Genomic DNA, 21732 nt, shown 5'->3' with positions numbered 1-21732 from the left:
CAGGACCCGGAGCAGAACTGCTCCAAGAGCAGGATGGGACCTGGGGGGAGTACAGGACAGGTGACAAGTACTTACCACTCTTGGGTCCTCTCCTGTTCCCATGGGCCTCTCTGCTCTTGGTCCTTACCCCATTGTATACAACCAGAATAAGGACTAAACTGGAGCGGCAAGAGAGGACCTGGAGCGATGAGAACTAGTCGGCTGCACTCGCTGTTACCCGGCCTCCTGCAATGATCGCTTACATTAGTTATGGTAGTGCTCATTGCACTCGGACTGTCGGCAGGGTATGGACCACATCTCATGGCTTTAGAGGCTGCATGTGACCCCTCTGGGCAGGTTGTGCATCCTCCTCTAGGCTTTTTGTTGAGATGATTGTGTGTTTCACTTTATATACAATGCTCCACAGTAGTGAGGCTAGTGGGAAGGGATGCCTGCACCCAGAACTGCTAGACTGACCTGGATAACAGAGCTGTGGCGTTGTAGTCACAACCATTTTGGTGGAGTCAGAGTTGGTGAGATTGAGGAATCTGAGTTGTACGTTTGGCTCACCAACTCCACAGCCCTGTCCAGCCGATCTAGTGTTTGCGGAGAGCAGCGCTGCTCATGTGACTCTGTACCGGCACGTTAACACAGAGCTTAAAGATCCTTCTCTACATGGTGCTGATGACCATCCCGAGTAACACTTTTTGGTGGCAGTCTCGGCAACCTAATTCTGTATGACAGGTTCTCTTTGACAATTGTAAATATTAAAGTTATCTGTCTAATTTCTATGGGGCCGCTGATGGCAGATATGGCAGAATTTAAGGATTGGGCATGTTGGCATCCATCTGTCCAATCCTTTTGTTCTCAATAGTTAAGTCCCTCTTCATTTATTAAAGGGGTTTCCCATGAATCGGGTCCACAGGATAGGGCCTAACTTGCTGATAGGTGTAATGGGACCCCCACAGATGACTAGAAATGGTGGTCCGATCTACCCCAATCAGACCACTCATCACTCCTTGAGATTAATGGAGGAGCAAGACGTGCGTGTCCGGGCTGCCTACTCCTCTGCTGATGGAGATTGTGAAGTAAGACGCTCGCCAATCTCGGTCAGCTCCATGGAGATGAGTGGGGCAGCCCGGCCATGCGTGATCTGCTGCTCCAATCATCTCAGGAGGTGACAAGGGGTCCGACTGGGGTACATTGAATCAGCAAGAACCCCACGGATCAGCAAGTTAGGCCCTATCGACTTTTGTTGGAAAACTCCTGGACTGGAAAACATGCCCTTTCCACATGTTGGGATAGATGGTTTTAGTAAAAATTTCCAGCTCCACCATTCTGGCCGCATCTGAATGTTGACTAAGATTTCTGTGTTCTGCACGTTGGTCTTGTTCGGGGCATTATACGATGCACTGAGAGGTCCCTTCCTTGTCCATCTTGTCCCAAACCACAGCTCATAATGTTCTACCATCCACATTAAACAACGTACGGGGAATTCCAGGAATATTGTCTCTCATTACCCGACATGCGATCAGATGGCCCTCCCCCCATTACAGCCCCATATGGAATATTTTAAGTTGCGAAATATTCCAGTACATACTTGTTAGCCTCGTCAGACGTACATCAGATTTACTGGAGATGAGGTTAAGCGTCCGCGTGGACTATAATATATGATTACCACCCAGAGGGACGGATACTCCATGCATTGTGCTGTACATATATAGGTTTGTGTATAAAGATTAGTGAGACGTCTTAAAGGAGTCGTGCGAAGACAAAGTGGACAGTTCCCAGAAGATTTCTTATAAAAGACGATTAATCCAGATAAGATTGTGTTACTCGATGTTAGATGTTACTGTAAGATTGTATTCTGTATTTGTGTTGTAGTGACAAAAAAATGACCCAAGAGGCGTCATTTTGCTATAGTTCACCCCAAAATCTTGTGGTGTCAGCCTCCTGATGGATCTCTGAGCCCAGAGCATAGCACATCGTGTCCAGAGCCAAGTCCTCTTCTGTGTCTGTTACTAATTTAAGATGTGACTCAATCCAAAATGTAATTTTCGTGCATTTATAATTCATAATTCATTACAAAGTGAAGCATTTCACCCCGACTCAGCAGCCGAGCAGGCCAGAATTCGCCCAGCGGCCGCAGTTGTGCGCGGCGTAAAAATTGTGACAAATGACAAGTAAAGGTGCAAGTAACCCTGACCAGCGCATTGTGTGACTGATGTGGCCTTGCCTTGGTTAGGGCACGTTACTATTGTCTATAAAGAAAATTATTGGGATAGCAGACTGGTTCAAGAATGGAAACATGGCCGTTTTCTTCTCTCAACAGCTCCACACCTATACACTGGACATGCATGATACTGCAGCTCAGCCCTGTAATTACAGTAGCGTCGTGATGCCAGACGCAACCTGTGAACATTTCTAGGATGAAGTAGCAAAGTTTTCTTAAACATTTTAGCGTAGCTGGGCAAAAGTGCAAGCTGCCTGTAACGAATACTTAAAGGGGTTGTCCGGCATTAATAAAAACTTTACTATTTGGGGGATACCAGTAAAAAAAATAAATAAAATAAACCTATACAGGCAGTCTCCGAGTTACATACATGATAGGTTCCTTGGGTTTGTAATTAAGTGGAATTTGTATGCAAGTCAGAACTGTATATTTTATAATTGTAGATCCAGACAAAAATTTTCTTTGTCCCAGTGACAATTGGATTTTAAAATTTTTTTGCTCTAATGGGGCCAAGGATTATCAATAAATCTTCATTATAGACTCTTACAGCTGATAAATGCAGTCTGGGACTAAAGTAACATCCAGAGACTTCACCAGAGGTCACAGGGGGCAGAGAGGTCCGTCTGTAAGTCGGTGTCCTTGTGTAGGGAGCCGCCTGTACTTTCCTCCCTCGGCGCTTCCAGTGTCGCTGTGACATGAGGCGGGTGGGCTTGACAGGCCACCGGAAGTTGCCGGAGCGGAGCCCCGTGCCCCTGTAAAATTTATTTTTCGCAGCTCCCAGTAAAGCTTTCATTCTTGTCGGACAACCCCTTTAAAGAACATGAGAAAATGGTCGTCTAAGATATATGTGGGTTTAGGTAGCTCCACTTTTTTAAATTCCTTTGAAGATGTTCATTGTGTGCTTGTATTTTGGAACCTGTTTTATATATTTTTTTTTTTTTTTTTTTTATCTTCCAGACAAAATAATGAAAACAGTGCACCAAACCTCTTGATAAGACTGGGGTATAAGTAACAGCCACGCTCATGTTTTCTCCTGATCAAGAAAACCACCCTGCTAAAGCTCCCGTGAAGTATGGGGAGCTCATTGTACTGGGGTGAGTCTTCCATTACCGATGTCTGTACAGATAAACTTTTTTTATTTTTGAGGCTTTAGACCTTCTATGAAATGGAATAGTTGAGGATTTATGTGGTTTCATTGACCAGTTCTATTCATTTATAAAAGAATTTGTCAGATACATAGACCTTCTCCTATTATGAGACAATTAAGGGGCGGTCCAGACAACATGGTCTGACTACATTACAAGAGACGTGATGTCATTTTAGTTCTGGCTCACAAAGTCCAGATGTTACATAGAAACAACTTTTTGTTTTTTCCTTCCTAAATGTGGAATCTTAACTTCTTCTTGCACTTTTGCAGATACAATGGCTCTCTACCAAATGGAGACAGGGGGAGAAGGAAAAGCAGGTTTGCTTTATTAAAACGACTGAAAGCCAATGGGGTGAAGCCAAGTACTGTTCATATTGCCTGTACGCCGCAGGCAGCAAAGGTAAGTGCTCCCCACTACTGTGTACACTGATGATCCTGGTGTCATGAACTTTGGACATCCCTGCAGATGATGGGTCGTTAATCTTGCGTGGATTATCGCTCACAATCTGCACAGATTCTTAATGCAGGGTGATACTGAGGATTTCTGAATGCACTATGGTGGTAGCATTCAGACATGGTATTTTCTTTTCGTTTCATCCCTATAGTGCTCCCAGGTCACTAGAGTTGCCCGGCTTAACCTGTTCGTCCAGCTGCAGGTTCTAGACAAAGCCTACTATACTTACAAATCGCAAAGATGGAGCAAGCATGCTTCTATTGAACAGTCCTTAAAGGAATCTAACTTCAGTGTAACATTCCCTCAGTCATGAAACGGTTCATCAAACGCTTACCTAGGTTATACGTGGGTTATTTGAGTTTCTTTATAGCATATGTTTATATACCTAACCTTACTAAGATGCTCCCCAGCTAAAATACTAGAAGCCACTGGGGAAAAATGTAAGAACATGTTTCTAGGAGGAAGTAAGGCATAGATGATGTACCCCAAGATAAGTGTAGCAGCATATGCCATGGGTGACATGGAGGTTGCCCACAAGCAGAGGTCGCATTAACATCTGTACAAGTGCCACTAGACGCTTGTGAAGGCAACATTACTCTTTCATAAAAGCCCCGTGTGTGCGTGAGCCTTTCTTCTCTCCCTCCATTATTGTGGGACACTACGGGATTGGGCTGTCCTTGTGCCGGCACAATCGCAGGATCACGCAGTGCCATATCGGTTAGGTCCTTCCTAGGGTGCTAAAGTTCATGTGACTGGAGCATCAGCAGCCTATACTGAATTACTCAGCTCTGGTCACATGACCTTCTATAGGGCCAGGAGCATCGGCATCGGTGAAGGAACATTATGAGGATGCAGCTCGCGGCCCGATGGATGATCATGTGATCTGGTTCTGAAGCTTGTAGTATCTGTATTACTGAAAATGTCATACTCCTCTGCAACCTCTACCCACAAGCCACCCTGCCTTTTATCAGTGTATTTAGATACCTAGGGAAGAAAACTGGTGCTTTGCCCCGGTATAGGAATATCTAACTATAGGTCAGCTCTTTGGATGTGATGCAATAAGTAATACTTTCTTGTTTTAGGCAATAAGTAACAAGGACCAGCACAGCATATCTTACACATTGTCCCGGGCACAGACTGTGGTGGTAGAGTACACACATGACAGTAACACGGACATGTTCCAGGTAAGCACTGAATGGCCCACAACTGAGCTCATGTGTCCACACGTCCCACTGCTAAACTGGACTGACATTGTGAGTTCAGTTCAGCTGTGTGTTGTGTAAAGTGTGATAATGGGATTGAAATGGCTGCCATTACCGGTGGTCACCCAGTATCTTATCCGTTCATAAGGCTTCGAATCAACTGGATAGAAGATTGTGATTCCACTATGTTATAAAATATGTCAAAAATTTCACTGCTGGATGTAGATTTCCTTGTTGATTCTGTACTTGTAGATATAAATAATGGCCAATATTAGTACCACATGCCAAAAAGCATATATAGTACAAGCAAAAAGTATAGCATGCTATATAGGTACTGACTCAATATCTAATTGTATGAGGAAATTGATACATCTTTTATTATTCGTACCATTATATAATCAGACACGTTAAAAACATTTAAAAGCACCAACATGTGCAAATTCATATACAAAGTAACCAAAAATATCAGTGCAAAAAGTGTGCATTGGTTACAAAAGCGGCCGTAAAGATTTGTGCCAAATAAGCAAAGGTTGCTAAATCCCACTCTCCTGTAATACCCAATTTCTGTACTTGACCACAATTCTTAATAAGACCCTTATTGTCCTGACACAAGCCGTTCCCCTTATATCCGCCGCCTCACCTGATTCCTATCTGTGTTCTGTATTTTTAGATTGGAAGGTCGACAGAAAGCCCTATTGATTTTGTGGTAACGGACACAGTTCCCGGAAGCCAGAGTAACAGCGACACCCAATCCGTGCAGAGCACCATCTCCAGATTCGCCTGCAGAATAATATGCGAAAGAAACCCTCCCTTCACCGCAAGAATATACGCCGCAGGCTTCGACTCGTCCAAGAATATTTTTCTTGGGGTAACGATAACTAGTCTAGTCTTTTTTGGGTTTTTTTTTTCTTTTTTTTTTTCCTCCTCCTTTTTTTTCTGAAAGTTGGCTTGATTGCTATTTGGCTTTTCCCCCCCTTTAATAGGAGAAAGCTGCCAAGTGGAAGACTGTGGATGGCCAGATGGATGGGCTAACAACAAATGGAGTCCTTGTTATGCATCCACGCAATGGCTTCACCGAGGACTCGAAGCCGGGGGTCTGGAGAGAGATCTCAGTCTGCGGCAACGTCTTTAGTTTGAGAGAAACCCGCTCCGCCCAGCAGAGAGGAAAAATGGTACGTACACTGGAACGCTCTGTCGTTTGGGCCGTGACTGCATAGTACACAAATGTTTACTTGGTCGGAATTTTTAGAAAAAAGTAAGATCGGGGTCTATTTTCTCAGGCTACTAATATATTTATAGCTTCTTCTTTTTTTTTTCCAAGCGAATTTCATCTCGTCAAGCTCAGAACATGCTGTTCCTCTATGAATGTGAATCCTGGAGGATGATTCATCTTAACATGTTTTCCTTTATATAACTGGGCTGTTCTTTGACAGATTGAGTTGCAAAGGCCTGGCATTTCAAGTTGTTTCTGTTAACCACTCAGCGGCTGCTGTTGAGATTGGCATGGGAGAGGAACGCTATATAGAGAAAATATAGTTGCACCCACCATATATCAGTCTATATCAGTCACCTCCTGCAGAAAATACAGGGTTAATTTCCAACCTGCGCAATCTGCTAATATGAGGGCATGGGACCTCCTACAGAAAGGCTGCTGCTTCGGCCAGTTGCCTTGCACGGGTCCCGGCTGCTGCCAGTTATCATCTTGTGTGGCAAATGGGATTTTGACTTCTGTTGGGCACCAGGTCTTGGGTGTGACTACTACCTTTACAACCACTGATGGCTACATCAACTCTTCCTTACGTAATTTGTTGCAATAGGGTCCATTTACCGCCTGTCCTACTTTTATATTATTACGCATTGGTGACAGATCCTCGTACTAAGCTTTTAATTGTGTCAAGCAGGAAGATGTCCTTGCATGCCACCAGCATTTATAAGAGAAGTGCCAGCTCCCAGTGTAAACCGTAAGGACAGGACCGGGATGATTCATGGTCTCTGAGAGAGGCTGGGTTTATGTTGTCTGATTTTATACCATCCTTGTAATTAGGCGGCTGTCGGGATAATGAATTACCTGGACGCTGATCATGTACTGGGGTTTTTTCAAAGTTGGAACCAGAAATATTCTGGAAATTCCCAGTCGCCCATAGTTTACATACTTGTAACCTTGATTGAAGAAGTCAAATTATCAGAAAACTATTGGATGACCGACTGAGATGGAGAATAGTTTGTATCACTTCTGTAGGACGGGTGGAGATTAGTACAGTGCTTAGATGTGAAAGCATGGGTTAATCCATTGTGTCTACTAAGGTGTAAAGTTTCGGACATTAGTGCGGCCCCCTGCAGTTCTATCATGATGATCACTAATCCCGTCTTGTGAATAGCGGGTGGAGGAACCCAATGTAAAGATGATTTCCCAAGTTTAGTTGTTATCTCCAATCCAACCAGCTGCTTGATTGTGGGGGTCCCCAACAGTTGGACCCTTTCAATCAAAGCAACAGGGCCCCCGTTCTCACTAAATGAATATACGCACGCTTGACCTCCTGCTCCATTCAGTACTATGGGAGTGAGTGAAATTGCAGATCACAGAATTGGAGTGCCAGACATAACAGAGCGCTTTGATCCTCAATTTCCAACACTGTCAACTTATTGAATGGAGCGGCAGGACACCCCCTCAACCTGCCCATTCATTCAATTAATTAGAAGGGGACCACCAATTCTTGTGATTGGCAGGAGCCTGTTTTCGTTATTGGTAGAGTCCCTGCAGTACCTTTTCCTTAGAGCACACAGAAAAAATAAGTAACTTAAAAGAGTTGTCCTATGTCGTCTTGAAGTAACCATTGCTCTTAACTTTTTACAGGTGGAGAACGAAAGCAATGAACTCCAGGACGGTTCCCTCATCGACCTGTGCGGAGCGACCTTGTTATGGCGTACGGCCGAAGGACTTTCCAGAACTCCTACTGTGAAACACTTGGAAGCCCTGAGACAGGAGATCAACGCAGCGAGGCCTCAGTGTCCTGTCGGCTTTAACACCCTAGCCTTTCCCAGCATGAAGAGAAAGGACGTGGTGGACGAGAAGCAGCCGTGGGTCTATCTGAACTGCGGACATGTGCACGGCTTCCACAACTGGGGGAATAAAGAGGAGCGGGATGGGAAGGACCGGGAATGTCCAATGTGTCGTTCAGTGGGACCCTACGTTCCTCTATGGCTTGGCTGCGAAGCTGGATTTTACGTGGATGCTGGCCCTCCGACTCATGCCTTCAGCCCCTGCGGACACGTGTGCTCAGAAAAAACAACTTCCTACTGGTCCCAGATCCCGCTCCCTCACGGTACTCACACTTTCCACGCAGCGTGTCCCTTCTGTGCACACCAGCTTTCAGGGGAACAAGGTTACATCAGACTCATTTTCCAGGGACCTCTAGACTAAGTGGCTTCTTTCCTCCTCCTGGTCAGGCCTTGCACTGAACACATAAGCTAAGATGGGTTTAGTTTTCAGTGGAAACTTTTTTTTTTCCCCCCCCAAAGTTTCTAGGAACAGGGAAAAAAAAAGAAAACTTGAGAACCATGAAGAGAAATAGGGGGAAAAAAAAACAAGATAAAAAAAATTCTCTCTGTGCAACCAGACATTTCAATCCGGGATTATGCAGATCTGATTTATTGCCTTCATTTTACTCTTTCTGAAAGACCCCCCCCCCCCCTCAGTGTTTAAATTATTTTGTGGAAACTGGGGGAGAATACAGTCAGCTCAAACTACATTAGTTTACAGTTCAAGCGCGTTGTAAAATACGGACATAAGACAATTTTTTTTTTTTTTTTGTATTTAACTTTTAGTATGGAAATTCCCCAGTGACTTGATAGTCGTCCTGCATATTGACCCGTTGTACTTTTGGATGCTTAAAGTAGCCCAGGGACAAGTCATCGCCACTCGCATAAGGACCGTGTTTCGTTATTTTGTTTCCCAGGGAATGGGACCATCGCACCACGTGAACGAGTCCACCAGAGGAGTCTGAGGGATCTGTAAATATGCAGCTCATCCACGTCCTCCATGTTTAGTCTTATCACACGCTCGTCGGTTTGCTTATGGGGTTTTTTTTTTTTTTTTGCAACATTTCAGGGTTTTATTTATCGTTTTGTGACGTTTTACGCCTAATTTTATTCCTGAATTACTTGTGACATCACACGTCTGTCCTTTCTATGAGCCATCTTTTTGGGTTTCATCCTTTTTTGCTTTTGTGCAGGCAAAAACCTCTATACCTTTTTATACCTGGATAACTTATGGCCATTTTATTTTTGGAGGTTACATCAACTTGTACGATCTTACGGTTTTAACCCTCTAATTTCTGTGTTCCAGCAGCAGAATGCGGAGTTTTTTGTTTTGTTTTTTTTGCATGATTTTATAGCTTTAGCTTTATCATCTTCTCCGCTGGAAAGGTAACAAAAAAATATACAACCTTTTTATCGTGGAAAGTGTTTTGATCTTGGAAAAACAACAGACACAAGGATTTTAATTAATTTGCCGGCTAAGTTCTTGGGTTTGTTTTTTTGTTTTTTTGTATTTTGCACTCACTCAGGAAAAACTAACTACATGGGTAATTAGAATATTTTCAATATTGAGGAATAGAGGTTTAGGGGTGGGGTACAGTTTTGGTTTTGGGTCTGCTCTGGAATTAGTGGAAGCCTGAAGTGTAGGCCGACCATCCCTGTTAGATTAGTACAAGCGGATGTAGTATGTGCAGACCTCCATCATAGACGGGAGGATGAACCGGCAGTCCCATCCCATATCACTCGACTCGCATGTTTGGCTGAGCCAAACCTGTATGGTTAAAGGTGGAGGCGGCATGGGAGATGCCATAACCATAGGCAGCTTTAGTGTGTGCCTAGAGTATACGGGACGGGTAGACAGCCATTTAGTTTATTTCTTGTAATATAGCCTATTGGTCTACTAGGGAATACTTGGTGGTTCACAGTAAAGTGAATATCCATCATGGACTGCAGTCCTATATAATATTTTATATAATATGGATGGGATGGTTCAAAATGCTAGTTTCTTTTTAAAGGGCATCTACCACCAGGATGAAGGACTGTATGCAAATGAGCCTGAGGGGCTCCAGGCTCCATAGGTGTTAATGGGCCATCAGGCTCACTTGCATACAGTCTTTCATCATCTTGATAGATGTTATGATAGCCTGTTAATTATACACTACAGAATTTTTGATAGATCAAAAGTCCACTCGAATGACATAAAGTAGATATATGATAGAAAAAAAAATAATAAATTGTGCACACACACATATATATATGGAGAGATTTATCATCGCTGCTGCACTGAAATCATGACAATTTCTTGCGCACCGCATAAAAGTTATGATTATTTTTGCATCAATATGTCCCCCACACCATGTTGGGCATAAAGGGGCCGGCGGAGTGAGGGGATTCCTGCGCACTCACTAAACCATGCAAAATTTCACCATTGAACGTCCGCTGGTTTTTATGGAAAACTACGGCAGTTTCAGCCCAGCGTAGCTTAGCCCGGCAGCACAGCCGTCCGACGGGTACATCAGCCTCTTGATGTATCCGTTGCGGCGGGTGGGCGGGGGCTCAGTCATGCGTGGTGCACGTGCAGCGCCAACTATGATAAATGTCCCACGCAATTTGAAATTGATTTTAAAAATGCATTTAAAGTGCCACACACAAATTAAGATCATCATTATCAGATCGATAGAACCGGACTAGTTATCAGTCTCTTTATACAGGAACCCTCCTCCATTTAAAAGAAGAAAAAAAAAAGTGCAGAATATTACCCAAAAGGACAGGGCGTTGAAAGGTGAAGATTCACTATGAAGGACATCTCCCACCAGGATGAAGGATTGTATACCAAGCACACTTACATACTGGTGTGTGCCCCCTATAGCAGGATCTGCTCTTCTTTTAAGCTTTCTACGGATTTAAAAATTATTCAAATGAGCCTGAGGGTCTCCGGGCTCCAATATTGAGCCCGAAGACCCTCAGGCTCATTTGCCTGAAGAGCAAATACCGGCAAAGGAGCAGACGCCAGCATGTCAGTGTGCTTGGTTTACAATCCTTCATCCTGGGGGTAGATTTCCATTAAGCTATTTCTTAAGCCAATGACACAGAGCCATAGTCAGTCCGTGGATTCTGGCTGAATGGATTTCATGGACCCACCACCATGCAGAGCATCATAGTGCTAAATAATACAGGGAGTCCCTGCTGTCCAGTAGAACAGCAGCGGGGAAGCAGGGACTCCTTGTGGTATATATCAGTAGGATGCCCGGAGTCCCATCTTTGGCACTGTGGTTGGTCTGTGAAATCTGGCCAGTGCGCTCTATAGCACCTATAGGTTGTATTCATATGTAAGAAAAATGGCTGCCGCCTCTCCTTGTATACATGACAGACTTGCATCTAAGCTTTTCTGCTGCACCTGAGAGCTGCTCTATATTCAGAAATGTAAATATCCAAGAAAATGAAAATTATATATATGTATATGTAAAGAGTCCATACTCTAAGATTGAGTTTTATTTCATTTACAGCGTAATTTATTAAGAAGATTTTTGAGAAGATCCGGCTTCAGTCTTAGCCGAGGTTGTAACCAAGTTTTTATGGGCATTGGAGTTAGGGGAAGGGGGGGGAGGGGGTTGTTAATGGGAACCATCCATGATTTTACAAAAACTTTATTTAAAAAAAAAGAAAAAAAATGTCTTACTATGCATTTACTTACTGCATAAAAAGATTGTGATTGTATTCGTCTATGAATTCATTTTTTTTTTTTATTTTCTTGCTTTTTGTGGCGGCTGTGGGCGACCTCTTTGGATATGAATGTTTAAATTATGCAAATTCTGGTCAGAATTAGTATTGCCTTTTTTTTTTTGTTTTTAGTTTGTTTTTTTTTTTGTTTTCCGGTTTACACCTGCAGCCTGTACATTGGTGAATGTGTATCCACGTCTATAGAGGTATCAGGAATATCTTCTGTATTAGGTGGAGCATTTTTCCGATCACTCCCTTTATAAAGCATTCCTCCTGAGAGACCTCTACGTGTTTAGAGCCAAGCCATAAGTGGTGCCCTCCGTACAGACGAGCATACTGTGTATGGAAGCCACAGCGGGGACGGCCTGTGGGGCAGTTACTGAGAAACCTGAAGTATCTTTGCATATTAAATGAATTATGTGAAACCTGACCTTCTCCTTCTAAGCGTCCGATTTTTCTTAAAAGCGTTTAAGCAGGATGGTTGGTCGACCTCCTACAACAAGTATCGTACAGTTGTGAATTGGGGCAAATATGCTGCTAAAGGAGTTGTACTAAGCTTGGAAGTTACCCCATATCCATAGGATAGAGAATAAGAAGATGATGGTCCTACTGCTGGTCTTTTCTGTTCCCTATGCTCTATGCTGTCTGCAGATTGTACATAGTGTCCTGTTTGCATTCAGCATGGTATAGAGCAGGAGGAGCAGAGCACTGTACAAGCTGCTCCTATGCTCTATAACATGCTACCTGCAGATAGGACACTATGTATGATCTGGTGAGCTCCTCCTGCTCTATAACATGCTGCCAGCAGATAGGACACTATGTACAACCTGCTCAGCTACTCCTGCTCTATAACATGCTGCCTGCAGAAAGGACACTATATACAATCTGTTCAGCTCCTCCTGCTCTATAACATGCTGCCTGCAGAAAGGACACTATGTACAACCTGCTCAGCTACTCCTGCTCTATAACATGCTGCCTGCAGAAAGGACACTATATACAATCTGTTCAGCTACTCCTGCTCTATAACATGCTGCCTGCAGAAAGGACACTATGTGCCATCATTCAGCTGGTTTACAGAATGAAGAAATACCTTTTCCACTCGAAAATTTGGCATAAGACCTGCAGTTACCAGTGATGCTAATGAAAGTTGTGACATTTTGCTCACATGTTTGAACATGTTCTAATGGTCCATAGCAATTGGGAATTCAGATCCAATGAAGTCAAGAGGTCTGCAAAAGGCCATCCCAAAAATAATACAAAACCTTAGCTGATTAGTTATTGCAATGAGGCCAGACAATGATTCCTCCCATTAAAGGAAATCTAACAATTGTCTTTCTGTATTGTGAACCAAACATACCTTAAGAATGCTGTAGTTACACTGATGCAGAAACATATCTTGTTTAATCCATGAACTGAGAAATTCAATACCTGGGTCCCTAGCTGCCATTAATAAACACATTACTTTGACATACACAGGAGCTGTCTGAACTGTTCAGACAGGACTAATCATCCTGAGCTGGATGAATTACACAGCTGCTGGGGGATGGTGCAGCGATTGATTACTTTGCGTGTCAGGGACAACACAGCGATGGCATATTCTTTGCTTATGCTGGGCAGGACAAGGCTGTAGCTATGCATAATTATGGTCAGCAGAGCACCCGGGCAGCCACAGGAGTGACAGAGCCTCATCATCATAATTTTATAATTTTTCAGCAAAACCACTCGGATATATAACAAGATATGTACCTGCATCAGTGTACCTACAGCATTCTCAAGGTATGTTTGCTTCATAATGCATAAAAGCAAATTGTAGTTTTCCTTTTAAATGAAGCGGATTAGTAATCCTGGCCCTGGCCATATACTAAGGAGAGTTATATTTCATAACTTTACTATCACATACCACCCAAAGCCCAGACTATGAATGTTTAATATCTTGATAAAGATTGACATGACCTTTAGAGAGCACATTCTCTTATGCTATACAGTCTGGGTATACAGTACATGAGATGACAGAATATGTAAAGAACATTATATTGGGGATACATCACTCCAAAATATTATTTGTTACGTGTGTGAAAGTGAATCCCTTTAGTAGAGGAGATGATGCTGACATTTTTATTGTGCATAAAGGGGTCTATAGACCTGTTATACCCGAGGGCACCCCCATTGCCCTTATGATATATAAGGGAGGGGGAGAAGGAGAATACAACCTGTCTAATACTTCTTCCCATGGTAAAAGTAGCTTCAATCCCTGTATCACTATGCTGTCCTTCACTTAATTATAATTCCTTTATTTCTAAAGCGCACACAGCTTCTGCAGCGCTGCACAAAGCTTACCAAATCAGTCCGTCCCCAATGGGGCTCACAATCTAATCAAGATACCGGTATGTTTTGGAGTGTGGGAGGAAACCGGAGGACCAGAAAACCCACGCAAACAAAGAACATACAAACTCTTTGCAGATGTTGACCCTCGGACTTGAACCCAGGACCCCAGCGCTGCAAGGCACTTAAAATCTGATTCTACTGAAAGAGCTGTAGGTTCTTCGAATTAACTTCTATTTAATGTGGTTGGTGAATCTATGGTTGGAGAATACGTATAGAGAGAAGAGAGGGGTGTGACTATAGGTTACTGGTCCCTAATGTAGGATCTGTGACATATTGCTCATAGTACTGGTTCCTTCATTTATGGGGAAAATAAATCATATACAACTCCTCGGCCTAAACCCAATTCAAGTTATGGGCATATACGGAAGGTCATGGACTACAACAAGTGATAACATTGTTACCGAGTTCTATCTCTAATACATTTCCACAAGAACATAATGCAACAAGCTACAAAAGAAAGATTCCATCATAAAACAATGGGGGAGAAGACAGTGTAACAGCCTGTAAAGCCACATCACAGAGAGGCTAAGGTAGTCCCTTGGGCTCATTAGCATCATTTTAGCAGTTGCTTTTAGAAGAAAGGAGACCATGGATAAGAAATAGAAGAAGATTACCAAAGTCCTGGTGCCTGGATCTATGAGGAAGTGTCCCTGGTTCATCATGATGGATTCTAACGTGTCAATCTCTAGCTACTTTAAAGGAAACCTACCACCACTGATCTACCTATTAAGGTACAGCCGGTGGTAGGTGCATCTAACAAATGTAAGGATAGCCCTTTTTAGGGCTAATCCTTTAGTCCCCACAATCTTTTAGAAAGTTTAATGACCTTGATATGCAAATTTTCTAAAAAGGCTACTGGGGCATGGAGTAGCCGGAGCTGGAGCTACACGGCACAGCTACTCCACGCCCCAGTAGCCTCTTTGATCCTCCCACCAGATGTCTTCAGCGCGCAGCTACAAGGAGCTGCGTACACTCGCCCGCAAAGCCGGAGTTCTGCGCATGCGCGATCTTGACTCCAAGGCTGAAGCTACTGCGCACTCGCAGAACTCTGACTTCGCGGACGCGGGAGCACAGGTCCTTGTAACTAGGCACTGAAGATATCTGGTAGGAGGATCAAAGAGGCTACTGGGGCGTGGAGTAGCTGCGCTGTGTAGCCTCAGCTGTGGCTATTTCACGCCCCAGTAGCCTCTTTAGAAAATCTGCATATCAAGTCCATTAAAACTTTCTAAAAGATTGTGGGGACTAAAGGATTCGTTAGAGTTACCTACCACCGGATCTACCGTAACAGGTAGATCCGTTGTGGTAGGTTTCCTTTAAAATGACTCATCTCTGTTTACCCAGAGTGGGTGGTAGTGTAGTTGGAGCACCTTTACTGCAAAGAATGAGCAGGATCTCGATGAGAAATCAAATGTTTATCTCGTACGGTCCTTTCTCTATACCCAAATTTTCATAGTTTCTACAGCTACGTACACAGAGAAGCAGAAAAACCAGTTTGAGAGTCGTTAATCTTTTCTGTACATTGTAAGTTTTTATATCTGGTGACCTTATTATGAATATAGATTAATGGAACCAGTTGTACAACTTTTAGTTTGATTTATTTCCCCACCAGCTATTATATCTCAAGAATTTCTTCTGCAAAGGATTGCAACATTGTAATCTGTAGTAATTGAGTGCAAAGAGGTGTGGGGATAGTTACTCGTCTTAAAGGGATACGATAACAGGACTACTATGTGTTGTATTTTATTCACACAGAGCACAGAAGTGATATAATTCAATGTCCATTTCTTTAAACAGCCTTACAACAACACTGAGCACAAAAGTGATAAAAAAAAAATCAATGTCTTTAAAGGGAACCTGTCATCCAAACCAAAGCCCAACCCCTGGGACTACCCCAGAATTTTGTCAGGGTGCAAGGTAAGTTATAACACACAATAACACTCACCGGCCACTTTATTAGGTACACCTGTCCAACTGCTCGTTCACACATAATTTCTAATCAGCCAATCACATGGGGGCAACTCAGTGCATTTAGGCATGTAGACATGGTCAAGACAATCTCCTGCAGTTCAAACCGAGCATCAGTATGGGGAAGAAAGGTGATTTGATGCCTTTGAACGTGGCATGGTTGTTGGGGCCAGAAGGGCTGGTCTGAGTATTTCAGAAACTGCTGATCTACTGGGATTTTCACGCACAACCATCTCTAGGGTTTACAGAGAATGGTCCGAAAAAGAAAAAAACATCCAGTGAGTGGCAGTTCTGTGGGCGGAAATGCCTTGTTGAAGCCAGAGGTCAGAGGAGAATGGGCAGACTGGTTCGAGCTGATAGAAAGGCAACAGTGACTCAAATCGCCACCTGTTACAACCAAGGTAGGCAGAAGAGCATCTCTGAACGCACAGTACGTCGAACTTTGAGGCAGATGGGCTACAGCAGCAGAAGACCACACCGGGTGCCAGTCCTTTCAGCTAAGAACAGGAAAATGAGGCTACAATTTGCACAAGCTCATCGAAATTGGACAGTAGAAGATTGGAAAAACGTTGCCTGGTCTGATGAGTCTCGATTTCTGCTGCGACATTCGGATAGTAGGGTCAGAATTTGGCGTCAACAACATGAAAGCGTGGATCCATCCTGCCTTGTATCAACGGTTCAGGCTGGTGGTGGTGGTGTCATGGTGTGGGGAATATTTTCTTGGCACTCTTTGGGCCCCTTGGTACCAATTGAGCATCGTTGAAACGCCACAGCCTACCTGAGTATTGTTGCTGACCATGTCCATCCCTTTATGACCACAATGTACCCTGTAACATCTGATGGCTACTTTCAGCAGGATAATGCGCCATGTCATAAAGCTGGAATCATCTCAGACTGGTTTCTTGAACATGACAATGAGTTCACTGTACTCAAATGGCCTCCACAGTCACCAGATCTCAATCCAATAGAGCATCTTTGGGATGTGGTGGAACGGGAGATTCGCATCATGGATGTGCAGCCGACAAATCTGCGGCAACTGTGTGATGCCATCATGTCACTATGGACCAAAGTCTCTGAGGAGCTTCCAGCACCTTGTTGAATCTATGCCACGAAGAATTGAGGCAGTTCTGAAGGCAAAAGGGGGTCCAACCCGTTACTAGCATGGTGTACCTAATAAAGTGGCCGGTGAGTGTATATTGTAATGCAAATGCTTAGAAAAGGCAGATTTGCACTGCAGGTGCAAGAAAATTAATAAAGAAATGAATTGATTATACACTGTCTTTGAGTGCTGGATACGCCACTTCTTATGGACATAGATATCACCAACTACTGATGATAATATCTTATTCTATGCTTATTCGGACAAAGTTGCTTCTGTTCGTGACCCCTTTGCTGTTGCACCTGACATGGGGCAACTTTCTAAATGCCCTACTGTTTGTAGCTGCGTCAGGTTGATGTAGCTTTAGATGTGCAATGTAGAGTCATCTGTGGTTGGAGCAGGGTGCTGTTACCTACATAACGTATGTAAAATATCCCTGAGAAATTTGCCTCCGGCCAGAACAACAGGAGGTGTAACAGAAGATTCACGGTCCCTGGAGTAAAGGTTAAGCGTTGGTGCTTTCCTGCCTCTACAACCTACATCAAACCCGAAATCTCACCTTGTAAACATTTCTGCGTAGATTATATGAGAACGTTCTCATGGACATGGCTCCCATACCACTGTACATGGCTCGGCTGTACCTCCATATGCCTCCAGGTTCATGTTCTGTCATATTCTACTTAACCCCTTAACGACTTGGCCTTTTTTAGTTTTTTCACTTCCATTTTTCACTCACCAACTTCAAAAATCTATAACTTTTTTATTTTTCCACATAAAGAGCTGTGTTATGGCTTATTTTCTGTGTAACAAATTGCACTTCATAGTGACGGTATTTAATATTCTATGGCGTGTACTGGGAAGCGGGAAAAAAATTCCAAATGCAGTGAAAATGGTGAAGAACCACATTTGTGACGTTTTCTTGTGGGCTTGGATTTTACAGCTTTCACTCTGCGTCCCAAATGACATGTCTACTTTATTCTTTAGGTCGGTACGATCATGTGGATACCACATTTGTATAGGTTTTATAATGTTTTCATACATTTAAAAAAATTAAAACCTCCTGTACAAAATATATTTTTTTTATTTTGCCATCTTCTGGGGCCAATAACTTTTTCATACTTTGGTGTACGGAGCTGTGGATAGTGTCATTTTTTGCGAATTTTGATGGCGTTTTCATTACTATAATTTTTGGGACTGTGCGACCTTTTGATCACTTTTTATTAATTTTTTTATATTTTTCAAAATGGCAAAAAAATGCCATTTTCGACTTTGGACGCTATTTTCCGTTACGGGGTTAAACGTAGTGAAAAAACATTATCATATTTTGATAGATCGGGCATTTTCGGACGCGGCGATACCTAATGTGTTTATGATTTTTACTGTTTATTTATTTTTATATCAGTTCTAGGGAAAGGGGGGTGATTTGAATTTTTAGGTTTTTTTATTATAATTTTTTTTTTAAACTTTTTTTTATTTTTACTTTTACTATTTTTCAGACTCCCTAGGGTACTCTAACCCTAGGTAGTCTGATCGATCCTATCATATACTGCCATACTACAGTATGGCAGTATATGTGAATTTTACTCCCCATGCATTACAATGTGCATTTAGCACATTGTAATGCATGGGTTAAAACGAAGTAGCCTCGGGTATTCGGAACACTCGAGGTTACCATGGCGATGGATCGCCGCTCCCCGTGACGTCATCGGGGAGCAGCGATCCACGACAAGATGGCGGCGCCCATGCGGCGCCATCTCTTTGAAGCTGCCGGCAGCATTGCCGGCGGCGATCGAGGTGAAAACACCCGCGATCGGTGCTAGCACCGATCGCAGGTGTTACCGGTAAGCCTTTGCTGCAATATGCAGCAAAGACTTACCGGCTATGGAGCCCTCTCCATGCACCGGGACCCGGCGCGCGCCGTACTAGTACGGCTCGCATCGGGAAGGGGTTAAACATATCAGTAAACTGTATTCTGGAGGTATTTTACTCTAGAACAGTGATGGCGAACCTATGGCACGGGTGCCAGAGGTGGCACTCAGAGCTCTTTCTATGGGCACTCAGGACATCACCCTAGGACAGAGTTCACCAAACACTGAATCTCCCTGCAGTCCCAGGCAAATTAAGGGATGCTGCTCTCTCAGTGCTATTCGACACTTAGTTGGCTGTTTGGAACTGCAGGAAAAGTGAGAAGGTTTTGACAGAACTGCATTATATTTGGATGTCCTCCTGCTGGACCCGACCATTCTTCCTTTACAGAAAGACCCTGGAAAGAAGCTACAATGATTATCTGAATTTTCCCTCCTTTTAATTGGTGGCCTTAGACCGCCAATACAATTGAAAGATGTGAAAGAACAGGTAGCAATAAGTTACTGCTGAAAATTTCATGTTGGCACTTCATGGTAAATACATGGATTTCGGTTGTAGTTTGGGCACTTGGTCTCTAAAAGGTTCGCCATCAATGCCCTAGAACATCTCTGTAAAACGATGCCATATGTAGCATGGATTAGAAGATTCATAAAGGATAGTTCACACTGCATATTTTGCTCAAATCCATCAGCCACTAATTTCAATGGAAGCCCAAATCAGGATTTTAATTTCCACTCCTAACTCCCAAATTGAGTCCTCTTTGGCACCTAATACTACTGTACTGGGGCTTAAAGAACCTGTCATCAGCAATTGGCTGATTAAACCACTACCAGTAAAATAGTGCAACACCTTCTAGTTTTTGTTTCTTTCATGACCCAGTCTGGTGGCATCATCCAGAAAATCAACTTTGAAGTGAGCTGTAAATTAGTTATAGTCAAAGGAGTAGTATAAAGTCAAGGAGGAGGAGAGTTTAACACTGAAGTCAAGCTGTCTCTTCCTTAGAAAGCCCCTTTCGCTGTCATTGATGGTCCGGGAACATTTGATAGAATGCCAGGACTCCAAAAAAAAAGATTTTTATATGTCACAGGAAACTTGTAGATGAACAAAATTATTTTATAACTCACAGGACACCCATTGAGCAGGGGTGGGTTAAGACCATGGGCCCTGGAATGTATGAATATTATAGCCCTTAGAAATTTGGAATCACTTCCTACATATGATACTAGAATCAGCTTCTTGGGGAATGGAGGATGTGTCCCTTCTGTCTACTTTCAATCTGTAGTTTAAGGACCTTTGGAGAATCTTCAAAGGTCCTGAAATGGCTCTTGTGTACATGTTTATTGAGAGGAGGAACAGATGTATGAGAATTTCCTGGGTAAAGGTCCTTCTGAGTATAACATTTAGTGGGTGGTTTTAGCGCCTTTATCATAATCCATTACTGCCATGGAGCTCTGAACTTGTAAATGAACAGAAGAATAGTATAACTCACAGGAAACCTATGGAGCTCTGAACTTGTAGATGAACAGAAGAATAGTATAACTCACAGGAAACCTATGGAGCTCTGAACTTGTAGATGAACAGAAGAATAGTATAACTCACAGGAAACCTATGGAGCTCTGAACTTGTAAATGAACAGAAGAATAGTATAACTCACAGGAAACCTATGGAGCTCTGAACTTGTAGATGAACAGAAGAATAGTATAACTCACAGGAAACCTATGGAGCTCTGAACTTGTAAATGAACAGAAGAATAGTATAACTCACAGGAAACCTATGGAGCTCTGAACTTGTAAATGAACAGAAGAATAGTATAACTCACAGGAAACCTATGGAGCTCTGAACTTGTAGATGAACAGAAGAATAGTATAACTCACAGGAAACCTATGGAGCTCTGAACTTGTAGATGAACAGAAGAATAGTATAACTCACAGGAAACCTATGGAGCTCTGAACTTGTAGATGAACAGAAGAATAGTATAACTCACAGGAAACCTATGGAGCTCTGAACTTGTAGATGAACAGAAGAATAGTATAACTCACAGGAAACCTATGGAGCTCTGAACTTGTAGATGAACAGAAGAATAGTATAACTCACAGGAAACCTATGGAGCTCTGAACTTGTAAATGAACAGAAGAATAGTATAACTCACAGGAAACCTATGGAGCTCTGAACTTGTAGATGAACAGAAGAATAGTATAACTCACAGGAAACCTATGGAGCTCTGAACTTGTAAATGAACAGAAGAATAGTATAACTCACAGGAAACCTATGGAGCTCTGAACTTGTAAATGAACAGAAGAATAGTATAACTCACAGGAAACCTATGGAGCTCTGAACTTGTAGATGAACAGAAGAATAGTATAACTCACAGGAAACCTATGGAGCTCTGAACTTGTAGATGAACAGAAGAATAGTATAACTCACAGGAAACCTATGGAGCTCTGAACTTGTAGATGAACAGAAGAATAGTATAACTCACAGGAAACCTATGGAGCTCTGAACTTGTAGATGAACAGAAGAATAGTATAACTCACAGGAAACCTATGGAGCTCTTAACTTGTAGATGAACAGAAGAATAGTATAACTCACAGGAAACCTATGGAGCTCTGAACTTGTAGATGAACAGAAGAATAGTATAACTCACAG

At 42.8% G+C, this 21732-nt stretch overlaps 1 protein-coding gene across 2 annotated transcripts in view; it reads left to right on the top strand.

Moving 5' to 3' along the window:
* PELI1 (pellino E3 ubiquitin protein ligase 1) overlaps positions 1-12198 on the top strand; it is a 38113-nt gene extending 25915 nt beyond the window's left edge. Inside the window, exons 2-7 of one of the 2 annotated variants that reach the window (XM_072140390.1) lie at positions 3170-3306; positions 3630-3759; positions 4896-4997; positions 5686-5883; positions 5999-6187; positions 7870-12198. In XM_072140390.1, coding sequence (XP_071996491.1) covers positions 3236-3306; positions 3630-3759; positions 4896-4997; positions 5686-5883; positions 5999-6187; positions 7870-8436 — 1257 coding nt within the window. In that variant the 5' untranslated portion in view covers positions 3170-3235 and the 3' untranslated portion in view covers positions 8437-12198. The remainder of the gene's footprint in view (positions 1-3169; positions 3307-3629; positions 3760-4895; positions 4998-5685; positions 5884-5998; positions 6188-7869) is intronic. The other variant, XM_072140389.1, reaches the window with a different exon arrangement.
* Positions 12199-21732: the final 9534 nt, after the last annotated feature.

The sequence above is a fragment of the Engystomops pustulosus genome, chromosome 3 (genome assembly GCF_040894005.1).
Source record: "Engystomops pustulosus chromosome 3, aEngPut4.maternal, whole genome shotgun sequence".
NCBI lineage: Eukaryota > Metazoa > Chordata > Amphibia > Anura > Leptodactylidae > Engystomops > Engystomops pustulosus.
The sequence above is the reverse complement of the archived record's forward strand: the minus strand, read 5'-3'. Positions and strand labels throughout refer to the sequence as shown.